Below are 21613 nucleotides of genomic sequence, written 5' to 3'. Positions count from 1 at the left end.
AAGTTAATATCCACCACCTCACATAATTACCAAAGTTTTTTTCTTATGAGAATTTTTAAGATCTCCTCTTAGCAACTTCCGAATATAACGTACAATATTGTTAACTTCAATATTGCTAACTGCAGTCAGCATGCTGTGCCTCAGATTGGAAGAACTTATTGATCTGATAACCTTCCATCACCTTCACCCATTTTGCCCACTCACCGGGGTCCCTGTCCCTTCCCTCTGGCCACCACCCATCTGTTCCTTTTCTTCTTCTTCTTTTCAAACACCAGGTAACCTCAAGGGTGTGTGATATGGTGGGGGGACTTTTCCAGCCTCTTTACACGGAAATGTGTGTTTCTGAGCTTAGACCGACAATGCTGTTTAAGCAACCACATTGCCAACTGGTGACCGCGTGTTGCAAAAAGGGAAAACAAAGGCACCGGCTTTTACTGGTAAAAGGGGAAGTTGCCGCAGGGCCTGCCCCCGGGGCGCCGAGTCACCGGGCAGACCTTCCGTGGCCGCCACCGCGCGGCCCCCCCCCCCCCGCAGCCCCGCCCGGCGCCGAGCCGGGGAGGCCCTGCGCCCCGGGAGGAGGACCCGGCAGCCCCGCGGCCCGAACCCAGGTCCCGAGCCGCCCGGCTGCGGCCCCACGTGCCCCGCGCGCCCAGGCTGGTCCTCCTGCCCCGGGAGGCGGGGCCTCGCCTTCCCGCGCGAGGGCACCGCCCCCCGCCCGCCGCGCCCGCCCCGCCCTCTCCCCCCGGACCCCGCGAGGCTCCGGCTTCCGTTGGCGGAGGGGCCGAGGGGCCTGGCGCCGGCGGGATGCGGTCGCGCGCGGGCCCGTGGTGGCTGCTGCCCTGGGCGCTGCTGGCCGCGGGCGCGGGGCGCACGAAGGAGGCGCTCGGGACGCCGCCGGCAGGTAACGGCGGGCGCCGGGTCCGCGCGGGGCGCCCCCTTCCCGGGCGGGAGGCCAGGGGGGTGGGGGGTGGGGGGTGGGGGGTGGGGGGTGGGGGGCGGGCGGGCGCTTCCCTGCCCCGCGAGGGCGCACCCCGCGGGCGGCCCGGCGGACCCAGCCCCCTTCTGCCCGCTCCCCGTCTCCCCGGCCGGGATGCGCGGCCTGAGCGCAGAGGGGCCGTGCGCCGGCCTCCGGGCCTCCGGGTCTGCAGCCGCGGCGGCGGGAGCCTGGGTCTCGGGGTCGCTGCGGCTTCCGCCTCCGACCGCAGTTCCCGCCCCGCCCGGCTCCGTGGCCGTGAGCGGGTCCGCCACCGGCGCCGGGAAATGCATCCACCCCTCCGCGCAGGAGGCGGGGGACGGTGACAAGCGCGGTGCCTGGCTCCCAGGGGACACACGGTGGCTGCTGGTGGCGTCGGTGGGTCATCTGTGCAGTGACCTCAAGGTCCTGGCCTGAAGTCGGGGTTCCGGCTCCAGAACTGCCGCTCACCCCTACTCCTTTTTCTCCCGTAAAACCCTGCGAGAGAGTTCCTGGAATCACTGCCCACCGCCACCTCTGGTTGCAAGGGGGCAACCAAGTGTGGACTTGTAGCTGGGACCCCCTTTGCCCCAATAAACCCGGGTTCCTTGTCCACGGATGGGGTCCATTATCAGAGTGTGTTACAGCTGCCAACTGGGGACGCCTTGGGGATCGCCTTGGGGATCTGTTTACACTGAACAGACCTTGGTTTGGTCTTTGCTGTTAGGCAGTGTTTCCACGGCCTTGTATCTAACATCCGCCTAGTCCTGCGTAGGGGGTGGTGGGTAACATTTAAAGCCCATTTTACAGATGGGGAAATGAAGGCTTGGTAAGACATGTGACCAGTATACTAGTAATCGGATGAAAGAGTAAATCACAGTGCTGCCAGGAAGGAGGGTGTCTGAGCCTGGCAACGGCCGGGATATTATAAATAGCCCTGGACCCACACCGGGAGCCGAGTTCTAGTCCAGTCATCACACTCGCACCCACTTGTGGAAGGTCCAGGCACATAAGCTTTCTGGACTGTAGTTTTCTCATCAGGAGAAGGAAGCTGTTCTGGGTCCGAATGGTTTCCCAGGCTGCCCCCCACTTTGTGTTTGTCTCCGTGAAACCAGTGGGTTTTCAGATTCTGTGTTCCCAGATTGGGTGTTAACAGCTCACTCTCCTGTTGTGTTAACCAAGGCATGCCGAGATGGATGCCGGCCGAGCCGAGATGGATGCCGGCCGAGCCGAGATGGATGCCGGCCGAGCCGAGATGGATGCCGGCCGAGCTTCCGTCTGCCTGAGACTTGCAGGAACCCCCAAGTTGATCAAAGTCTAGCCCACAGCTCGAAAGAAGGGCAGTCTGTGTGCCTTACAGCGACACTCGCCACTCAAGCAGGCCCGGCCTGTGTCTGCTCGTGACGCTGCTGCGGCCTGGATGGCAGTGTCCAGGGCTGTTGCTGCTCGGAGAGCACTGTTTTCAGGAGGAACCCTGACACCGAACAGCTGGTACTTCCCTTCATAACAGATTAGAGGACGCTTCCTGTTCTAAACTTCCATCTCCAACACACACACGCATGCGCACACACACACAGACACACACACACACACACACAGCCCCCATCGGGGAATGGAGGGAATCTAGGCGGAGGCCAGCCTCTGTCACCCTAACTGAAGTCAAGTCAGGGGCAGGTCTGCCCGAGAGGAAGGGCCCCTAGTGGTTTGCAAGCCGTTGGTGAGGTTCCTAGAAACCATGCCGTGTCCTGGGAAGAAGTTCAGGCCCCCACTGCATTCCCAGGCGTGGCCATCAGCAGTGTTCCGATTTATCTGTGGGAGAAGAAAAGTTAGGGCCTGAAATGAAAATCATACTTGAATACACATTAGCTTGTGCTAATTTCAGTTTCATTTTCTATTACACATGTTCTTGGGGACATAAACTACCCAGATTTATATTCAAGCCATGTTAAAAAACAAAACAAAAACACTAGGTTAGTAGAAGCGAGAAGTGACCTTTGTAACCGTGGTGCTCCGTGCTCGCTCCTTTGACAGTGACAGTTTACAATATAACACCCAGAAACACCCTTCTCCCATGCAGCTTTCAGGGGTGAAGGTTCCATGGCTTTTTGCTTTTTGTTTTTCCCATTCTTCTGCCTCCCTTTCCCTGTCCCAGAAGAGGAGCCGGTGTAGGCCGGAGGGAGGAAATGAGAGTGTAGTGGGTGGTTTTACTATTCTGGAATAGTTCACCTGAAGATACTTTTTTCTCATGTGAGGACCATGTGAAGTTACTTTCAGGAGGAAATATTTCAGAAAATAGTTCCTCCTGAGAGTATTTCAGGAAATATTGCAGAAATATTTCTGTGTCGGAGGTTGAAGATCTGCTAAGATTTGAGGTGCGTTTGTGCTTTTTATTGTAGGACTAGTGACCCGGTACACGAAATCCGTGCACATTAAGAGGGGATTAATTAGAGGAAATAATTTAATATTGCTATTTGCCTTTTCTCTATAATAGAAGTGTCAGCGATGAAAGAAAATTAGTAAAATGTATATGAAAACCTTCCTCCTGTCAGAGTCTGGCACTCACCATGGGACCCAGAGTCAAGTCCCCACCCACCCACATGCACCTCAAAATCGCCTGAGACCCAGACCCGGCCGGCCCACCCCCATTGGGCTAGATCCAGACCCGGCCAGTCCCACCCTTGTCAAGCCCTGCCTGGGCAGGGGGCATAGCCTCAGGTCCCCTGGCCTGGCGCCAGGACGGGGGGCATGGCCTGAGGTCCCCCAGCCCAGACTGAGTCAGGGGGTGTGCCTTGAGATCCTCCATCAAGCCCCACCAGGTAGGGGACACAGCCTGAGATCCCCTGTCAAGCCCCACTGGGTGGGGGGCATGGCCTGAGGTCCCCCATCAAGCCCTGCTAGTCGGGGGTGTGGCCTGAATTCCCAAGACCCAGCACTGGGGGTGCACCTTGAGGTCCCCATCAAGCCCCACTGGGTGGAGGGCACAGCCTGAGGTCCCCTGTCAAGCCCAGCCAGGCAGGGGGTGCGGTCTGAGGTCCCCTGGCCTGGTGCCGGGGTGGGGGTCGTGGCCTGAGGTCCTCTGTCAAGCCCCACGGGGGCAGGGGAGGGTGTAGCTTCAGGTCCCTGCTGATTGCTTTTTAAGGCTCCTTAAGGGAACTTGGCCTCAGCTGTGGGTGCAGCCATCTTTGTGACGGAGTGATGGTCAATTAGCATATCCCCTCTTTATTAGATAAGATACACTCTAAGTAGGATTAAGCACCACCTGCCCCTTTCTCGAGTTTGACTGAATATGTTCATCTTATGAATGATTAGACTCTAACTTAAGTATGTCCTTACACACGTAGGAGAAGTAATACATGACAACAGACTACAGAGGAGTGATTTTAAAGTTAAAGCAGGGGATACGCAGCTGTCCCTGTTCATAGACTAATCCAATATTTATAAATTGGGTGGCATTCACAAGGAACTAAGGGATCTCACTGGTTAAAGTAAACCTGACTCGAACCCTTTGGTAATGTAAGTAATTGTGCTGTGTCTTGGCAGTTAGGGCACAAATATTACCGAGTCCACTCAGGTTGACTGAAAGGACAGGAGAGCCTGCCAGGGCCTGGGGAGCTCAGGAGGGCGATGCTCATTCACGGCTTAGACCAGGGGTGGGCAAACTTTTTGACTCGAGGGCCACCATGGGTTCTTAAACTGGACCGGAGGGCCAGAACAAAAGCATGGATGGAGTGTTTGTGTGAACTAATATAAATTCAAAGTAAAGGAGCGGAGGGGAGAGCAAGAGAACCCTCGGCTCTTTCGGCTCCGCGGGCCGGATAGAACAGCCGAACGGGCCGGATCCGGCCTGCGGGCCGTAGTTTGCCCACGGCTGACTTAGACGCTGCCTTGCTGGGCAGCCGAGCGAGGATGGCATTCCGGGCTGGTCCCCAGAGCCTCCAAGTGCTTAGGAGAGGAGCTAGAGCCGGGATAGCCCATGCTTCCAGACGTTTCCCAGATCGGACTCGGGTCTGAGGGAGCCAACACCTCGTTAGGGGTACCCCCCCCACACCCGCCCCCGGGTTCAGACGGATTCCAGTCCCAATGGAAGCCGAGGCTCTCCCTGGCAGCTGCCCCTCCAGGTGAAGGATTCTTGCTGCATGTTCAGGGGCCCCTGGAAACTCCTCCTCGCGTTCTGGATGCCCTGGTTTTGCTGACATTACTGTGGGCCAGCAGGCCCCGTCCTGGTGGGGTGAACCAGGGAAGGCTGAGGCCGCTTCAATGGGAGACACCTGCCGACAGGTGGCTCCCAGCCTGCGCTTGGGGCTTGAACCGGTGGTGGAGCTCCACAAGCTGCGATGCTGGCTGCACTTCCCGTTCCCACCCGTAGGTGGCGATAGAGGAAGTAGAAACAGCAATGAATTTCTAGGGGATCCCTGGAGGGAGGACAGGCCTGGGGAAGACCTCCCAGGGGTCCTCAAACTTTTTAAACAGGGGGCCAGTTCACTGTCCCTCAGACCGTGGGAGGGCCGGACTATAGTTTAAAAAAAAAACAACAACTATGAACAAATTCCTATGCGCACTGCGGGCCCGGGACGCGTCGGCTGCTAAGCAGGACAGGCAGCTGCCCCCGGCGGGCCGGATCCATGTCCTCGGCGGGCCGCCTGTGGCCCGCGGGCCGCCGTTTGAGGACGCCTGACTGTGCGAACAATCTGAAACAGCAGTTTTCAGCCTTTGTCATCTCACGGCACACGCAACCTAATTGCGAACTCCTGCGGCACACGGAACATCGTTTTTGCCAATCTGACAACAAATAGGTGCACGCTGCTGCGTTCGCACGAGACGGCTGTTGTGTGGCCTTCGCTGTTTCTTTCCCGGACAGTCTGAGGCCCGGGCCCCCGGCTAGCAGTCAGGTGTGGCGTGTTTTAAAAGCCCTGGCGGCACACAGGCTGACAATTGCTGATCTGAGATACAGGGTCTGGCTCTCTCTAGGGAGGCGGCAGGCCAGCCACGATACCAATCTCGATTGTCACACGTCACCGTCTCCTGCCTCGTCCAACGAGTCTGTGCCATGAGGTTCGCAGGAACTCCCTTGGAGCCAGGGGTGTGGCTTCTTGGGGCTGGGAGTTCCTCACTTCCTAGATACTTAGGAATTCTCGCGGGGTGACGGAAATGCATTCACCTTAGAGGGAGGATAAGGCGGGCAGCCACAGGACGCCATGCAGTGTTGACACACGGTCTGTAATGTCCCAGGTATTGTATGAGCTCGTCCTCAGGCGTATCTCGAAAGCAGAGGCCACTCGGGATTTCCTGGGGAGGGCCAGTCTGCAACATGCTTGTTAGTGGGGTTTCTCTCGGTGTCGGTAGTCTGGGCGACCCACCCCCGTTCACACTTGCCCATCTGGTTGACGATGGGCTGACATGCAGAGCCAGTCCCTGCTCCTGGGAGTGCCCTCGCACCCAGTGCCCTCACGTGCCAAACACGAGGAGACGGCAAGGAGGAAGAGAGGCGCTGGAGGCCGAGGGCTGTGTGGCTGGGGCAGCCCAGCGCAGGGAGGCGGAGAGCAGGTCCAGGAAGGGGAGGTGGGTTCACTATGGTCCGTGGGGGGTTTGACGTAGGTCCGTCGTGCGCTCCGAGGGACGTTTCGGTGCAGATTATGGGACAGGTTGTGGGGAAACGGGGTGGCGGGGGGGGCAGCTCGGAGCAGGCGGCCAGCCAGAAGGCCTCGCCAGGTTCCAGGCGGAGAGGAGACCAGGGAGCGATTACTCCTAAGTTCAGACAGCTCACAGCACCTGAGTGGCATCGTCTCGCTCTTACGAGTGAAAATATCAAATGTTTGGGGAGCGTCTGAGGACCACAGGGGAAAACCAGCGCTCAGTGGGAAGATGGCCTTGGTCGGCCAGGCTCAGGCCCCAGAGGACCCCTGCCAGCCTCTCGCTGCAGGTGGTGAGACGTCCCGTGGTGAGACGTCCCCTACACGCCATCCTGTGAAGGCCTGGTGCCGCTCTGTCCCTCTGCACACGGTTGCCACCACACCCCCTGACTTCTGTCTCATTGCCCGCAGCTCAGTTCTTGGGTCCTTCACAGGCACCTCCTCTCTCCTGGGAAGCGCCCTCGGCCTTTCTCTGTCTTGGGTGGAGGGAGTGCCTGTTCTCCGTGCTCGTGGCGTGTCCTCCAAATGTCGTCAGAGTCCTGGACTGGAACGTTTGGTCTGCCTCCTGCTGGGTTGCCTATAATTACCAGAGAGAAGAATTTTTTTGGTCATAGATTATAAAAAAGAAAAAAGATAAGATTCTGGGCAACTAAATATTTAGGAAATGTGTTTTCTTTTACACTTCTCAGTTCCAAGGTGCAGAGCTTTGAAGGAAACGGATGTAATTAAAACCTCTGAGTCGGACTGTTACTGCTACCATCAAAAACCCCAGATCGAGTGGAAGTACATATGGTCAACCGTGCACGTAAGCGCGTACTCTGAAAGCTTATCTTACAACAGGGAATTCGTTTATTTTTCTTGGCCTTTGAATCAAGCTCCTTAAAAAAGGTCATGGCTTTATTTTTATTTTTGAAAATGAAAATAATACGTATTTTGTGTATTTTTAAAATGTGTCTTTATTGTTGAAAGTATTACAGATGCCCCCTGCCCCTGCCCATCGCTGTGGATGTGTTTGGTGTTTATTTTGGTGCCCACATGGAAGGGGACCACGTGTGCGTCCACAGCAGAGCTGGTGGCACAAGTGCAAGAGTAGAACGGGGCAGGGGGGGGGGTGGGCCGGATGTTGCAGGCGGGCGGGAAAACAAAGACGGTGCCTGTGAGGCAATGATTGCGAATGACGCGCCTTGGAATTGAGCCGGACACGCAGGGGCTGAGTCCATCGGGGCGAGGAGCAGGTGAAGATGCCCGATGCATGGTGGGGTCCAAGGCTTGCTGGGTGCAGGGCCAGCGGCATGCTGGGAAGACAGGAGGTGGTCGGCCAGGCTATGCAGGGGCTTCCGTTTGGGGCTGACAAGGTCCAGTGACTCGTGGAGGTTGGTGGGGGACAGGACCATCAGAGGCGCTGGTGAATCCCCAGTATGGTGAATCCCCAGCTGTGTAACAGCAGGTGGCACCGGAGAGCACGCAACCGTGGGCGCGGGGCGAAATCCACGAGGAGGGGGAGGCAGGCAGTGGGTGATGCCACCGACGCCCGAGGCTGGGAGCTGGTGGCCATGCCCCGCTTCGGGCTCACCCCAACCCTGAGCAGGGAGAAATGGGCAGACAGGGCTGCAGCAAGGCTGCCATGTGACAACGTGTGGCTGTGGCTGGTGCTGTGCTGTGAGCCGTGGGGGGGGGGGGGGGGGGGGGGGCCCTGAGGCCAGGCTCTGCCCTCAGGAGGAGGTGGAGAGAGACGCCGGGGCTATGTCTGAGCCGATCCAGAGGGCACACCTCTCAGTCACCGGAGAAAATGGTCGAGATCACCCCTCTCCTGATGGGTTTATACCACTTGGCCACCTATTCCTCTGTCTCGTCTTTGCTTACGTCTCCCTTGGCCCCAATAACCCGCAGGAAGAAGGAGTTGAATCAGCCACAGCCCGGGGAACAGACATCCACTCCCGACGTGGGGGTGCGCCCGTGGCCTCCACACCCACCACGTGCACCGGCGTGTCCCCGTCCAGCCAGCCGGGCTCTGCTCTGCTCAGGGCTCCGCGGCGCGCTGGCTCCTCGCGTTCATGCAGCTGCGCTCGGGTTCACAGGTGAAGATCGCCAGCGCCGACCTGCTCAGCATTGTGTACATCACAGACGGACTCGGCTGCCGGGACCCAGAGACCGTGCTCTCTGCTGTCCAGTGCGCCATCCACATGCTCTGGACCCTGCGCGAGTCTCACGAGATCGCCGTGAACATCCGTCCACACGCGGGCACCGTGTGCTTCTCCGTGAAGCCGGCCGGCCGGCACTCGGTGCACGTGACTCGCAGCGGTGAGTCCGCCCCTGCCTCCCGGCGCCCTCGGCCCCGTCCCTCCGAGCGACACGTCAGGAGGTGGACGTTTCCCGGTCACGCCACCGCCTTGACGGTCTGTGTCCTGCGTGTGTCTTCTCTGCTCCAGCCGTGGATTTCGGGCTCGTCCTCCTGTTTGTGGCCGGCATCGCCCTCTTGCGCTACGCGGCGCGCTTGAGTCGGTAAGCACCCCCCCCCCTGCGCCTTCTTAACTTGGGGACCCAAAGGGCGTGGCCGTGCTGGCGTCCTGCAAAGGAGGTCCACGCCCGTTGGAGGGTCGTTCTGCTCCAGGGTTTGCAAACAGCAGGCCTGAAGCTCAAGCTTGAAAGGCCTTTCGAGCGGGAATGGTCGCTTGTGGAGCGATGGCACGGACACGTCCGAGTGCGTTCCCAGGCGTCCGCTGGCACCACCTGCTCCCCTGCACCCATCTATTCGCGGGGAGCTCTGTGCTACGGTCCCCCGTGTAGATGAGGAAAGGAAATCTGCCGGCACTGGGCGCGTTCCCCCCCCCCCCCCCGTCCCCCCGGGGCTGGCAGGGCAGCGGGTTTGCTGGTGCAGGCGCCTGGCTCTCCATTCAGAGGCCACCTCGCCGACGGGCAGCTCCGGTGCCAAAGGTGGAATTGAACAAGCATCTGACAAACCTCTCCCTCTGGCATTTTGTTTCCTACGACTTCCCTGGTGAGAAAGGAGTCTCTCTCCAACCATTTTCACTTTTTTTTTAAAATATATTTTTATTGCTTTTTTACAGGGAGGAAGGGAGAGGGATAGAGAGTTAGAAACATCGACGAGAGAGAAACATCCATCAGCTGCCTCCTGCACACCCCCCACTGGGGATGTGCCCGCCACCAAGGTACATGCCCTTGACCGGAATCGAACCCGGGACCCTTCCGTCCGCAGGCCGACGCTCTAGCCACTGAGCCACACCGGTTTCGGCCATTTTCACTTTTTAGTGTGCTGACCTGCACGTGGCTTATGTTGGGCCTTTCCCTGTGGCACAGCCCAGTGGGTCACGTCCCCCGCGGCCCCATCCATGTGAGCCTGGCCGCTGCTGGTGCAGCGCGAGGCGGGAAGCTTGACCGAGGAGCTGGGCACAGGCGGGCGGGCGGCTCTTTAGCCTCCGGCCGGGAAGCCGAGGCCCGGCAGCGCTTTCTCCGGCTGTGGGCGCCGCTGAGGCTCGGGCACCGCCCGCCCGCCCACCACCTGACAGGGGCGCTGTAATCCTTGTCGGGTCCGATGCTGAACAGAAGGTAACGCACACGTTGTGTTTTGAGTCCGTGGCAAAGCTATTCACCATACATTTCAGGCAGCGATTCCATGACTTAAGAGCGCGGGACGTAATTAAAGCCGCCGCCTGAGTTTTTCTTCTCCCGTCGCCAAGTGAAACATGTTTCCCATGCGATCAGCGTGGCTTGGCATTTACACGGACGCCATCTGCTTGTCGTGACAGAAGCCCCGCTTTCTGTTACTCCTTGGGGACGGCGCTGGGCGTCCTGATGACACCGGTCTTCCTCCTGCTGCTGGTGAGAAGGTCCATCCCCAAGGTCGGTATGCCGTGTGCCGTGAGCCAGCGTGGGGATCGGGGTCTTTGTGGGCACGACGCGTGGTCAGATGGAGCCACGTCGGTTATGACGACTCCTCATTCAAGCTGTTTCTGCGTCGCGTGGACCGGCTTCACAGTGGACCTTTTTCTGGAGTCCAGTTTAGTTTATTGCCGTCTGTAGTTACAGAGCACGTCTTGCTGACACTTCTTTGGAGACCTTTCTTTTTTTTATATATATATTTTATTGGTATTTTACAGAGAGGAAGGGAGAGGGATAGAGAGCTAGAAACATCAATGAGAGAGAAACATCGATCAGCTGCCTCCTGCACACCTCCCACTGGGGATGTGCCCGCAACCAAGGTACATGCCCTTGACCGGAATCGAACCCGGGACCCCTCAGTCCGCAGGCCGACGCTCTGTCCACTGAGCCAAACCGGTTTCGGCCTTTGGAGACCTTTCATTCCCTGGGTGATGTGTTTCCCTTGTGGGTGACGGCGACGACTCGATGCTGAGAGAGTCTCTCCGATCCCGGCCTCCGTGAGGACTCTCACGGCCGAGCCGCCCGAGCGGGGACTAGCAGCGTCGCTGCATCTGCGGATTGCGGCGATGCTATTCGTTCCCCAAAACAGAACGAGGAGACGCGCACACTAGTTCACGATGATAATTAGTTGCCCTTCCTCTGCTTAATCGGGTCCTCAAACTACGGCCCGCGGGCCACATGCGGCCCGCCGAGGACATGGATCTGGCCCGCCGGGGGCCGCTGCCTGTCCTGCTTAGCAGCCAATGCGTCCCGGGCCTGCAGTGCGCATAGGAATTTGTTCATAGTTTATTTTTTAACTATAGTCCGGCCCTCCCACGGTCTGAGGGACCGTGACCTGGCCCCCTGTTTAAAAAGTTTGAGGACCCCTGGCTTAGAGGGTGCGGCCCAGCATCATTGGAGAGAAATTGTTCGCCGGCACCGGGCGCCCTGCCCACGTGCCGGCTCCGGCTCCGGCTCCGGCTCCGGCCCTGGGCCCGCGCGTCTGCATCCCGGCAGCTCCCAGGGCGCCAGGGCTGCTGGGCCGGGGCCGCACCTTCAATCAGACCCGGGGGCCGAGTTGACGGCCACGCGGTTTGCGTAGAGAAGTGTCTGGTGCAGGGGGCTGGCTGGCTGGCTTCTGCCGTTCTGAGAGCGAATGACGCGAACACTGTGCCGTTTCTCTTCTCCACACGCAGTACAGCACCTTCGGGGCTGTAATGGCTGGTTGTTGGTTTGCCTCAGTGTATATGGTGTGCCAGTGCGTGGAGCACCTGCCGTGGCTGTGGTGTGAGCACAGGACGTACGTCGTAGGTAGGTAACGTTTCTCAGACACATTCTGTTGCTGGGGAAGCGGGAAAGCGCCCCGGAGGCCTTCCCTTGGCACACGTTTCCGGCCTCCGGGTTTTCGTTTGGAACTAAGCGGCGCTGTGTAAAATCGCATTTATTTATTCCCATCGTTGGCGCCTTCAGTTCATTATTCGATCTCATTTCATACCCTTCCCACGTGGCATCCTTCCTAGCTCTCTGTCCTAATGTTCAAAAGAGCAAAAACGCGATTTGCCCCGTTTGACTGCAGATGCTCTGACCACATCTAACTTGGAATGAGGAAATTTCTCTGCAATGTGGCTCTTTAGGTCTTTGTCTTGATGAAAGGTGAGCCGTCCTCAGTATACGCGACTCATGAAAACCCGACTGTCCAGAAACAGGGAGGCATCAGGGAGCCCTTGTTCTCCTTGTCACCCAAACACCAGCTGCTTCTCACGGTTTAATCGGGAGCTGGTGGGGGACGAGAGGACTGGTTTCCTTCTGACGCCCGACCCCAGCTTTCTCCCACAGGTTTATGCCCCCAAATCAAAAGCAATACACGTTTTGTTTCATGTTAAGATTTTACGTTTTTAGCTCCTGTTTCTGCTTATGCTAAAGTGTTTTTTAGAGTAAATCGCCCACATTATGGTATGGTCCCCTAAATACTTCACTGAGCACTTGTAGAAAACAAGAATTGAAAGTCACATAAAACCATCTATTACCCAGGCCATGTTTAAGTTCCCTGCACGGCCTCGGTGGTTGGTTCGTGTAAGCTGAGATGCAGTCTGGAATCACGCTCTGTGTCCGTTCTGCCCTGTAAGGCTCTCCATCCACCGCAGCTGGTTTCCGGCGTCCTGTAGGGTGACCCACGTTTTGGATTTCTCCGGTTACCCCCTGTGGCACAAGTCAGCCGTGCTTCTCTCTCTCCTGCGTGTCCTTTCAACGGGACATTGGGGCTCGCTCAGACGCAAGCGACACGCTCCTGGTGGCCCGCACAGGCCCGCGTGCACGCTGGACACCCCCCCCCCCCCGCCCGCCCACCGCCAGATGCAGAGCATCCCCGGTCCCCCGTTGTTAGGCTGATCGCGGGCCTGGTTGCGAGGGCGCAGCCTGATCCCCCCGCTGTAAAGTGACACTTTCTTTTGGGGACTGGAACGTGAAAATAAAAAGCCGGGTCTGCAGCCGGGACCTCTGCTGGGGCTTACCCCGGGCCAAGGCCGCCACGAGGACGTTTGTCCTCCCAGGACTCTGGGCTGAAAATAGACACGTGTTAGAGTCACGGACGGTTCTGCGCCCTCACTGACACCGAGAACGGTAACGCACCCTCCTCGGAACCGGTCAGCCCAGCACCTCACATGAGGGAGTAACGAGCCTTAGGTGCCTTTTTCCATTTTACTTCATCGGAGAAAGAAAACGGAAGTGAAGGTTTTCTGGTATGTTCTTAGCCAGGTGTCCTCAAACTACGGCCCGCGGGCCACATGCGGCCCGCCGAGGACATGGATCCGGCCCGCCGGGGGCCGCTGCCTGTCCTGCTTAGCAGCCAACGCGTCCCGGGCCCGCAGTGCGCATAGGAATTTGTTCCTAGTTTTTTTTTTAAACTATAGTCCGGCCCTCCCATGGTCTGAGGGACAGGGAACTGGCTCCCTGTTTAAAAAGTTCGAGGACCCCTGTTTAGCTCTCAGTCAAGGCTATGTTATTTTTGTGGGGGGTTTTTTTGTGTGTGTGTGTTTTTTTTAATGTTTTTATTGATGTCAGAGAGGAAGGGAGAGGGAGAGAGATAGAAACCTCAATGATGAGAGAGAATCATGGATCAGCTGCCTCCTGCACGCCCCACCTGGGATGGAGCCCGCAACCCGGGCCTGTGCCCTGACCGGGAATCGAACCCTGACCTCCTGGTTCATAGGTCGACGCTCCACCCCGGAGCCGCCGGCCAGACCTCTGCCGGTTTTACCATCAATTTTCAAGTTCAGAGTGATACTAGTTACCTTCTTCTGCTCTTACAGGCTATGTCCTGGCGGTTGGGTCTCTCAGCTTTGCTGCCTGCTACAAACACGGGCCCCCGGCCAAGGAGAGGAGCCGGTGCCTCCTGGCGTGGACGCTGCGGCTGCTGGCCCTGGCGCTGACCCACTGCGGCGCCCCCGTGCCCCAGGCCGCGTGGGCCGCCGTGGGCCTCATGCTGCTGCCCTGGGTTCTGCACTTCCTGGCCAGAGCGCTCAGGTATGTGCCGGAGGCGTCTTCTTTTTCCTGGCAGATTTGCCACGGTGAGCTCTGGTTCTGCTGATGGTTTGGGGGGATGTTTGGACATGGCGTGTTTGATCTCATGATGGACCGCATTTCACCTGCAGAGTTCCCTCCCTCCGAGGGGAGGGGGGGGAGGGGAGCCTGAGGTTGCATCTCGTTGCTGTCCCGAGGCTCCCGCCCACGTGGGGAATGGCAGCTCCCCCATTCCCCCCCCCCACTCGTGACAGAGGCCTGGGCTCGGGTTGCCTCAAGTTTCTCCTTTCATCCTGCACTTCCCTGCATTAGAGCCAAACCCTGCTGCGGAGGTGCCCGTGGTGCTCATGGGATGGGGCGGGGGTCGGAGATGAGCCTGCGGGTGGAAGAGGGTGGCACGCAGGGCTTTCTTCTCTCGGCCTTAAGGCCAGGCTTCGGCCTCCTGGAAGCTCGGGGGTGCGTGACTGCTGAGGTGGCGCTGCGAGGCCGCCCGGTCGTCGCCGCGTGGCCTGAGCGCCTGCCTGCAGGTCGTGCACAGATGAGGCATCCCCGCCCCTGCGCCTGCGCCGTGCTTGCCGAGACCGAGGTGCACGCTGTCACGCACGCTGTCACGCACAAGGTGCGCACGCTGTCACGCACGCTGTCACACACGTGGTGCGAGCGCAGGCCTGCCAGCGCGGGCATGGAGAGCTCGGGGGCACTTCGGGAGGAGCTGGCACTGGGCCGGGTCTTCATGGGTCGGAAGGGCCGGGTGGCTCGGCGTCGGGAGGCTCTCCGACCACAAAGCCCCAATGGCACCGGGAGGCAGGCGAGCGAGGCGGGCAGGACAGGCGTGGAGGCAGCGCAGGTCGGGGAGGAAGCGGTGGCGGCTGAGCGGGCGCCCTCTGGCGGATGCCCAAGGAGGTCCGTACCCAGAAGCTGGGGCTGCAGGTGCTGGGTGCTGAGTGGGTGCTGAGTGCTGAGTGGGTGCTGAGTGCTGAGTGGGTGCTGAGTGCTGAGTGGGTGCTGAGTGCTGAGTGGGTGCTGAGTGCTGAGTGGGTGCTGAGCAGGGCCGGGCCGCGGGGCCGTGAGGACCGGGAACGTCACCGGGTGACTGCAGCCCATCGGAAGGGGCCTGAGCTGAGTGCTGCCTGTGGGAGGGAGTAGGGCCCCGCCCTGCCAGGTCTCCTGGTTTTCCAGAAAAGCGAGGAATGTGGAGGAGAATGTGAGTTCTTGCGATTTTTAAATGTTGCCCCCTAGTCTGAAAATTAAAATATTCAACAAGCGAAAATCAAAGCCGAGACCACGGACGCCCACCGGCAGTGGATGTGGCCCATGGCGTCTGGCAGAGGGTGGGGGAGGGCCAGGGGCAGTGGTCCAGGCCGGAGGTGAGGAGGCCCTGGCGGGAGGCCGGGAGGCGGGGCTGGACGAGGAGCTAATGAATGTTCCCGAGGCCAGCGAGGCGGTCAGGAAGGAGACCGGGAGCTGGTGTTTATGGATCTGTGACTGCGTGTGGGGTGTGGGGTGGTGTCACGGGCTCAGGTGGGCCGGGGCAGGACAGAGCCTGTGCGGAGGGTGTGGAGAGGCCGAGCGGGCAGGGCCGGTGGGAGAGGCCGAGGCCGAGGCCAAGGCTGGCTGACGGCTCTGCCGGGGTCAGAGCCCCACAGTGACCGGATCCCGGAGGCCCTCGGTGGGGGGGCTGACCACTCCCCTCCTCCAGGCCCTGCTCCCAGCCCGGCCGGTGTCCTGAGGACCGGGGTGGACCCCCCTCCTCTTCCCCTCCACCAGCCCCCTGCCAGGTGGTTATCGTGAACGTGGTCAACATGCACATGGCCACCTCCCGCCACGCGGCTGGGGTGACGGCGTGAAGGACGAGGGGAGGACTGGAGCGTATTTACAGGCGAAATAATGAACCAGGAGACGGCACCCTGGTGTCTGCAGTGCTTTCCAGCTCCCAAAGGACCGTGTGAATTCATTGGGGACACAGGCAGCGCTCTGTTACCGTCCTTACTGAACACTACCCTGGGCGCTGGCTGCGCCGAGCACTGCATGCGGGATCGCCGTCCCTTAGCCTGTGCAGCCACGGGTGCGGGGGGTGCTCGCTGCCTTCAGGTTGTCCTGTGAGCAGGTGGGGCTCCGCCCGGGGAAGGAATTGCCCGTCCCCGCGGTGGGCGGGCCTCGGGGCGGCCTGTGCCCGTCTCCCCCTCAGAGGCCGGGGGGTGGGGGGGGGCTCAGAGAAGAGACGGAAACCACGTCAGCGTCCCTAGGCTGGCCATCAGCCACCGGATCTTCACCAGGAACAGGCTGCAGGTCCCCATCCCCCAGAAAATGCTTTCAGGACCCACTGGTGACTGCGATGCTCACTCCCACGGGGGGGGGGGGGGGGGCTCTCGGGCACACTGACGTGTGAACGGCCCTAAACGTTTTAAAGCTCCTTTATGAGTGATGATGTGAAGACCTCATCTATCGCCGTTAGCATTCGTATGAGAGTCTCCCTGTAGGACTTCCCTGTAGGAAAGCACCTCTGGTCATGAGCACGGAGCACGCGGCCGAGCAGGAGCTGGTTTAACTGCCGACACGCCGCCCTGTGCACGCACTCCCTCTCTGGGGGCATCACTGCGCTAGGCCAGTGGTCGGCAAACTCATTCGTCCACAGAGCCAAATATCAACAGTACAACGATTGAAATTTCTTTGGAGAGCCAAATTTTTTAAACTTAAACTTCTTCTAACGCCACTTCTTCAACATAGACCCGCCCAGGCCGTGGTATTTTGTGGAAGAGCCACACTCAAGGGGCCAAAGAGCCGCCTGTGGCTCGCGAGCCGCAGTTTGCCGACCACTGCGCTAGACGGAGGCTGAGTCCGCAGACCCTCCTGCGTGCCCGCAGGCCCGCGCTGCGTGTTCTGCGTGCCACATTCGCGACAGCAGCGTGAAAGCACGTTACATGCTTAGCATGTGTAGTGTGATACCAAGGGAGTGGAGAGCTACGCCCATTGCTGCCCGGGGAATGTAGTTCCAAAGTCTCGGGGTTGAGTTGAATACCCGACGTGGCCAGGAGCCCAGCAGCCAAATGCGCGTGTCCTAGGAACGGCAAGAAGTGGCTGACGTCCCGGAGGCTGGCGTTCCGGTACCTGACCGAGGAGGAATACAGGGAGCAGGCTGAGGCCGAGACCGCCCGGGCCCTGGGGGAGCTGCGCCAGGCCTGCCGCCGGCCCGACTTCCCGTCCTGGCTGGCCGTGTCCAGGCTCCAGGCGCCGAGAAAGTAAGCCCCGCTCGGCCCCGGCCCGGTTGGAGTTGGAGTCGCTGCGAGGGTCCGCGATGGCCGGTGCGGACCCTGCGTCGGAGCATCGTGCCCCTGGCAGGCGAGCGAGGCTGCCAGAGACGCTGCCCTCTGCCCTGGGCCTGGCCGCCCCGCAGAACCGCGAGGGTCAGAGCTGAGGCCCAGAGGCAGGAGGGTGGGACGGGCTGCGGCCTCTGGTGTGGGCAGTGCTGCTGCAGTTCACCCCAAGGCTTCTCTGCCCACATCTCCCCTCTGCTTCCGTCCTGCAGGATTCATGCAGACCCCCCGCTCTCAGGGAAAGGGGGGGCTTCCTTAGACCCTCTGCCCTCAGGGAAAGGGGGGGCTTCATGCAGACCCCCCGCCCTCGGGGAAAGGGGGGGCTTCATTAGACCCTCTGCCCTCAGGGAAAGGGGGGGCTTCATTAGACCCACCGCCCTCAGGGAAAGGGGGGGCTTCATTAGACCCCCTGCCCCCAGGGAAAGGGGGGGCTTCATTAGACCCTCTGCCCTCAGGGAAAAGGGGGGCTTCATTAGACTCCCCGCCCTCAGGGAAAGGGGGGGCTTCATTAGACCCTCTGCCCTCAGGGAAAGGGGGGGCTTCATTAGACCCCCTGCCCCCAGGGAAAGGGGGGGCTTCATTAGACCCCCTGCCCCCAGGGAAAGGGGGGGCTTCATTAGACCCCCTGCCCCCAGGGAAAGGGGGGGCTTCATTAGACCCCCTGCCCCCAGGGAAAGGGGGGGCTTCATTAGACCCTCTGCCCTCAGGGAAAGGGGGGGCTTCATTAGACCCCCTGCCCCCAGGGAAAGGGGGGCTTCATGCAGACCCCCCGCCCTCGGGGAAAGGGGGGGCTTCATTAGACCCCCCGCCCTCAGGGAAAGGTGGGGGGCTTCATTCAGACCCCCCGCCCCCAGGGAAAGGGGGGGCTTCATTAGACCCCCCCGCCCTCAGGGAAAGGGGGGGCTTCATTCAGACCCCCCGCCCTCGGGGAAAGGGGGGGCTTCATTAGATCCCCCGCCCTCAGGGAAAGGGGGGGCTTCATTAGACCCCCCGCCCTCAGGGAAAGGGGGGGCTTCACTCGACCCCCCACTCTCAGGGAAAGATCGGAGGGGAAGTGTCGGCAGTAAAATAAGGAACAAATCCAGTCTCAGGAGAGAAGAGAGCGTTAGAGGCAGCAGTGGTCTTGGCAGCGCTGGGGTGGCGTCTGCCCACCCCTCCCCTCTCCCTGAAGGCCAGAAGGACCCCGGGAGCCGTCCCGCATTCACCTCCCGTGGAAAGGCCACTCTCCATGGCCACCGCGTGCACATCACTAAGGAGGACGCGTAGCAAGGGAACTGTTTCCTTCCCAGCAAACCTTTCCCTGGTCACATGGCCTTTCTTTAGAACAAACACACAAATACTGAATAGGTTTGCGGACTTCGTCCTCGGAGGAAGCCACTTGTCGCCGGAAGAAATGCGTCTTCACGAAGAGCAGTACAGCCTGGGGGGCACCTTCCTGGAGGAGCAGCTATTCCACCTGGGGCGGGGGCAGCCGCCTGAGTGCCTTGCCCCTGCTCCTGCCCCCACCCCCTGCCCCCTGGCCCCGTCCCCACCCCCTTCCTCTGCCCTCGCCCCGTCCCCACCCCCTTCCTCTGCCCCTGCCCAGGCCCCGCCCCCTTCCTCTGCCCCTGCCCTGGCCCCGCCCCCTTCCTCTGCCCCTGCCCTGGCCCCGTCCCCACCCCCTTCCTCTGCCCTGGCCCTGGCCCCGCCCCCTTCCTCTGCCCCTGCCCAGGCCCCGCCCCCTTCCTCTGCCCTGGCCCTGCCTCCGCCCCCTTCCTCTGCCCTGGCCCTGCCCCCTGCCCCCGCCCCTGCATGTCACTCAGGACCAGGACGTGGTCAGTAGCCAAGGGGATGGTGGCAAAAGACATTGCCATGGAGAAGACCCCGGCGCAGGGAAAGGACTGCACTGATGGAGAGAACGGTCACTCGCGGCCTGCCTGCTGTTTATCCTGCTGTGGCCCACGTCCTGGGCCTGCCATCGCCACTCCCTCAGTGAAGATTTCCACTCGGAACAAGGGGACTGTGTTGGCCTTCAGGGGCCAGCGAGCCTGGGTCTGCCTGTCAGCACCAGGCACCGCGTCCTCTCTGCCCAGCGTCTGTGCCGGTCAGGAGGCTGCATTGGTGCCAGCGCAGGTGCTGGGAGACCGACCCAGTGTGTTCCCAGCACGTAGAGACTGACACAGTGTGTTCCCGGCTCGTAGAGACCGACCCAGTGTGTTCCCGGCACGTAGAGACCGACCCCACGTGCTCCCGGCGCGTAGAGACCGACCCCACGTGCTCCCGGCGCGTAGAGACCGACCCCACGTGCTCCCGGCGCGTAGAGGCCGACCCAACGTGTTCCCGGCACATAGAGACCGACCCAATGTGTTCCCGGCACGTAGAGACCGACCCAGTGTGTTCCCGGCGCGTAGAGACCGACCCAATGTGTTCCCGGCGCATAGAGGCCGACCCAATGTGTTCCCGGCACGTAGAGACCGACCCAATGTGTTCCCGGCACGTAGAGACCGACCCAGTGTGTTCCCGGCGCGTAGAGGCCGACCCCACGTGCTCCCGGCGCGTAGAGGCCGACCCCACGTGCTCCCGGTGTGTAGAGGCCGACCCCATGTGCTCCCGGCACGTAGAGACCGACCCAGTGTGTTCCCGGCACGTAGAGGCCGACCCAGTGTGCTCCCGGCGCGTAGAGGCCGACCCCATGTGCTCCCGGTGTGTAGAGGCCGACCCCATGTGCTTCCGGCACGTAGAGACCGACCCCACGTGCTCCCGGCGCGTAGAGGCCGACCCCACGTGCTCCCGGCGCGTAGAGGCCGACCCCACGTGCTCCCGGCGCGTCCACGTGCTGATGGGTGCTGCTCAGGAAGGGGATTCTCAGGTCAGCTCGGGTCGACGCCGAGTGCAGCAGGGAGAAACCGTGTGCAGCAGTTTCCGACTCCATTTGACCACAGACCCGTTTTCCAGGAGACGAGTGTCCTTGGCTCACGTGTTGAGAAAGTGCTACTTACTGATGGAGGCGCTGAGGTCTGGGACGCACAGCAGCTTGTCCCGGCCCACACTTAGCGGCAGCGCGGGTGGCGCTTCAGGCCTGGTGTAGCCCCCAGCGCGGCCGAGGAGGCCTTCAGAGGGAGCGCGAGGCCATCTCCCCAAGCCCTGGGCCTCACTGGATCGGTGCCTTTTTTGTATTTAACTGGAAGCCCGGCGCACACCAGATCGTGCGTGGTTAGGGTGCCTAGGCCATCTTCTGCCGGCCGGTCCCCACCACCACCCCTTGGTTCTCTGTGGTTCCCCATCGCAGCACGGCTCCATTTCCCCGGAGCCTGCAGCCGGGGGAGGGGGGGGGACCAAGAGGTTGCCATTCCGCCCGCCGCTCCGTTCACTGTGGTTCCCTGTTTGCCATGCTGCGATCGGAGACTGCAGAAGACAGGAGGGGGAGGGACCGAGAGGTCAGCAGTTCAGCCCGCTCGCCAGTCAACGCCACCTCATGGTGCGGGGAGGGGCCACGGGACCCTAGCCTGGTGTTCAGTCATCTGTCCGGTCGTTTAGGACGTGACGGACCCTGGCTCTTTATATATTAGGATAACGGCCCACTAGCTATTTGGTAACTGTGATGAAGAGAAACATTTCCTACCATTATATTTTAAAGTTTTGGTAAGACTTTTATAGGTAGAATCAGATTAGAACGACTTCTATATTTTTGTGTATTGAAACTGGAGGCGTTTAACCTCTCGTGACATTTTGCATTGGCCGGTTCGTTTTACAAGCTGTTTAGTTTTGTATACTGGTAACAGTTCCCTGCAGAACACACCCATGATCTGTCTTACAGAGAGCAGGTCTTGCTCTTGACTCATCCTGTAAAGACTCCGGGGGAAGGAGGGACTAACTGAGTGCTGAGTGGACCCTGAGCCCAGGAGGCCCACGCGGAGGACTGCGGAAGGATCCGGATCCGACGTGGCAAAGCAATCCAGGGTTACGGTGTCGCCAAGCTGGTTCTGAGAATCAAGCGCGAGCTTTTTTTGCTGTGAGGCATCGAGTGAGCAGCCTTTCCCTGCAGAGGGCACGGAGGGGCGTGCAGAGAGCTGAGGCTGCTTTCCTGGGCCAGTGTCCTACAGGTCTCCAGCGTTGCCAGACACCAGGTCACATCGGGAGCTCTGTTCTTTTCGTACGATGCACTAAATTCAATCTGTGCTTTCACACAGCCTCTGATTTTATTTATTTTTAATACGTTTTTATTGATTTTTTTTAGAGAGAGAGGTAGGGAGAGGGACAGAGAGATTGAAACATCGATGAGAAAGCATCATTGATCAGCTGCCTCCTGCACGTCCCATACTGGGGATCCAGCCCTAAAC

The 21613-nt window shown here is 60.1% G+C and overlaps 1 protein-coding gene across 1 annotated transcript; it reads left to right on the top strand.

The window, feature by feature from the left end:
* Positions 1 to 577: 577 nt before the first annotated feature.
* On the top strand, positions 578 to 20361 carry NEMP2 (nuclear envelope integral membrane protein 2; the record flags this gene model as incomplete). The annotated part of the gene is given in 11 exon segments (XM_080671123.1): positions 578 to 901; positions 7272 to 7387; positions 8473 to 8656; positions 8659 to 8883; positions 9012 to 9084; positions 10350 to 10443; positions 11658 to 11772; positions 13770 to 13983; positions 17043 to 17219; positions 18642 to 18879; positions 19438 to 20361. Coding segments are annotated over 11 exon segments (2457 nt in total). The 5' UTR covers positions 578 to 804.
* Positions 20362 to 21613: the final 1252 nt, after the last annotated feature.

Source organism: Plecotus auritus, assembly GCF_963455305.1.
Source record: "Plecotus auritus genome assembly, chromosome: 5".
Classification (NCBI taxonomy): Eukaryota; Metazoa; Chordata; class Mammalia; order Chiroptera; family Vespertilionidae; genus Plecotus; species Plecotus auritus.
Note: the sequence above shows the minus strand (reverse complement) of the source record. Positions and strands in the feature narration are given on the sequence as shown.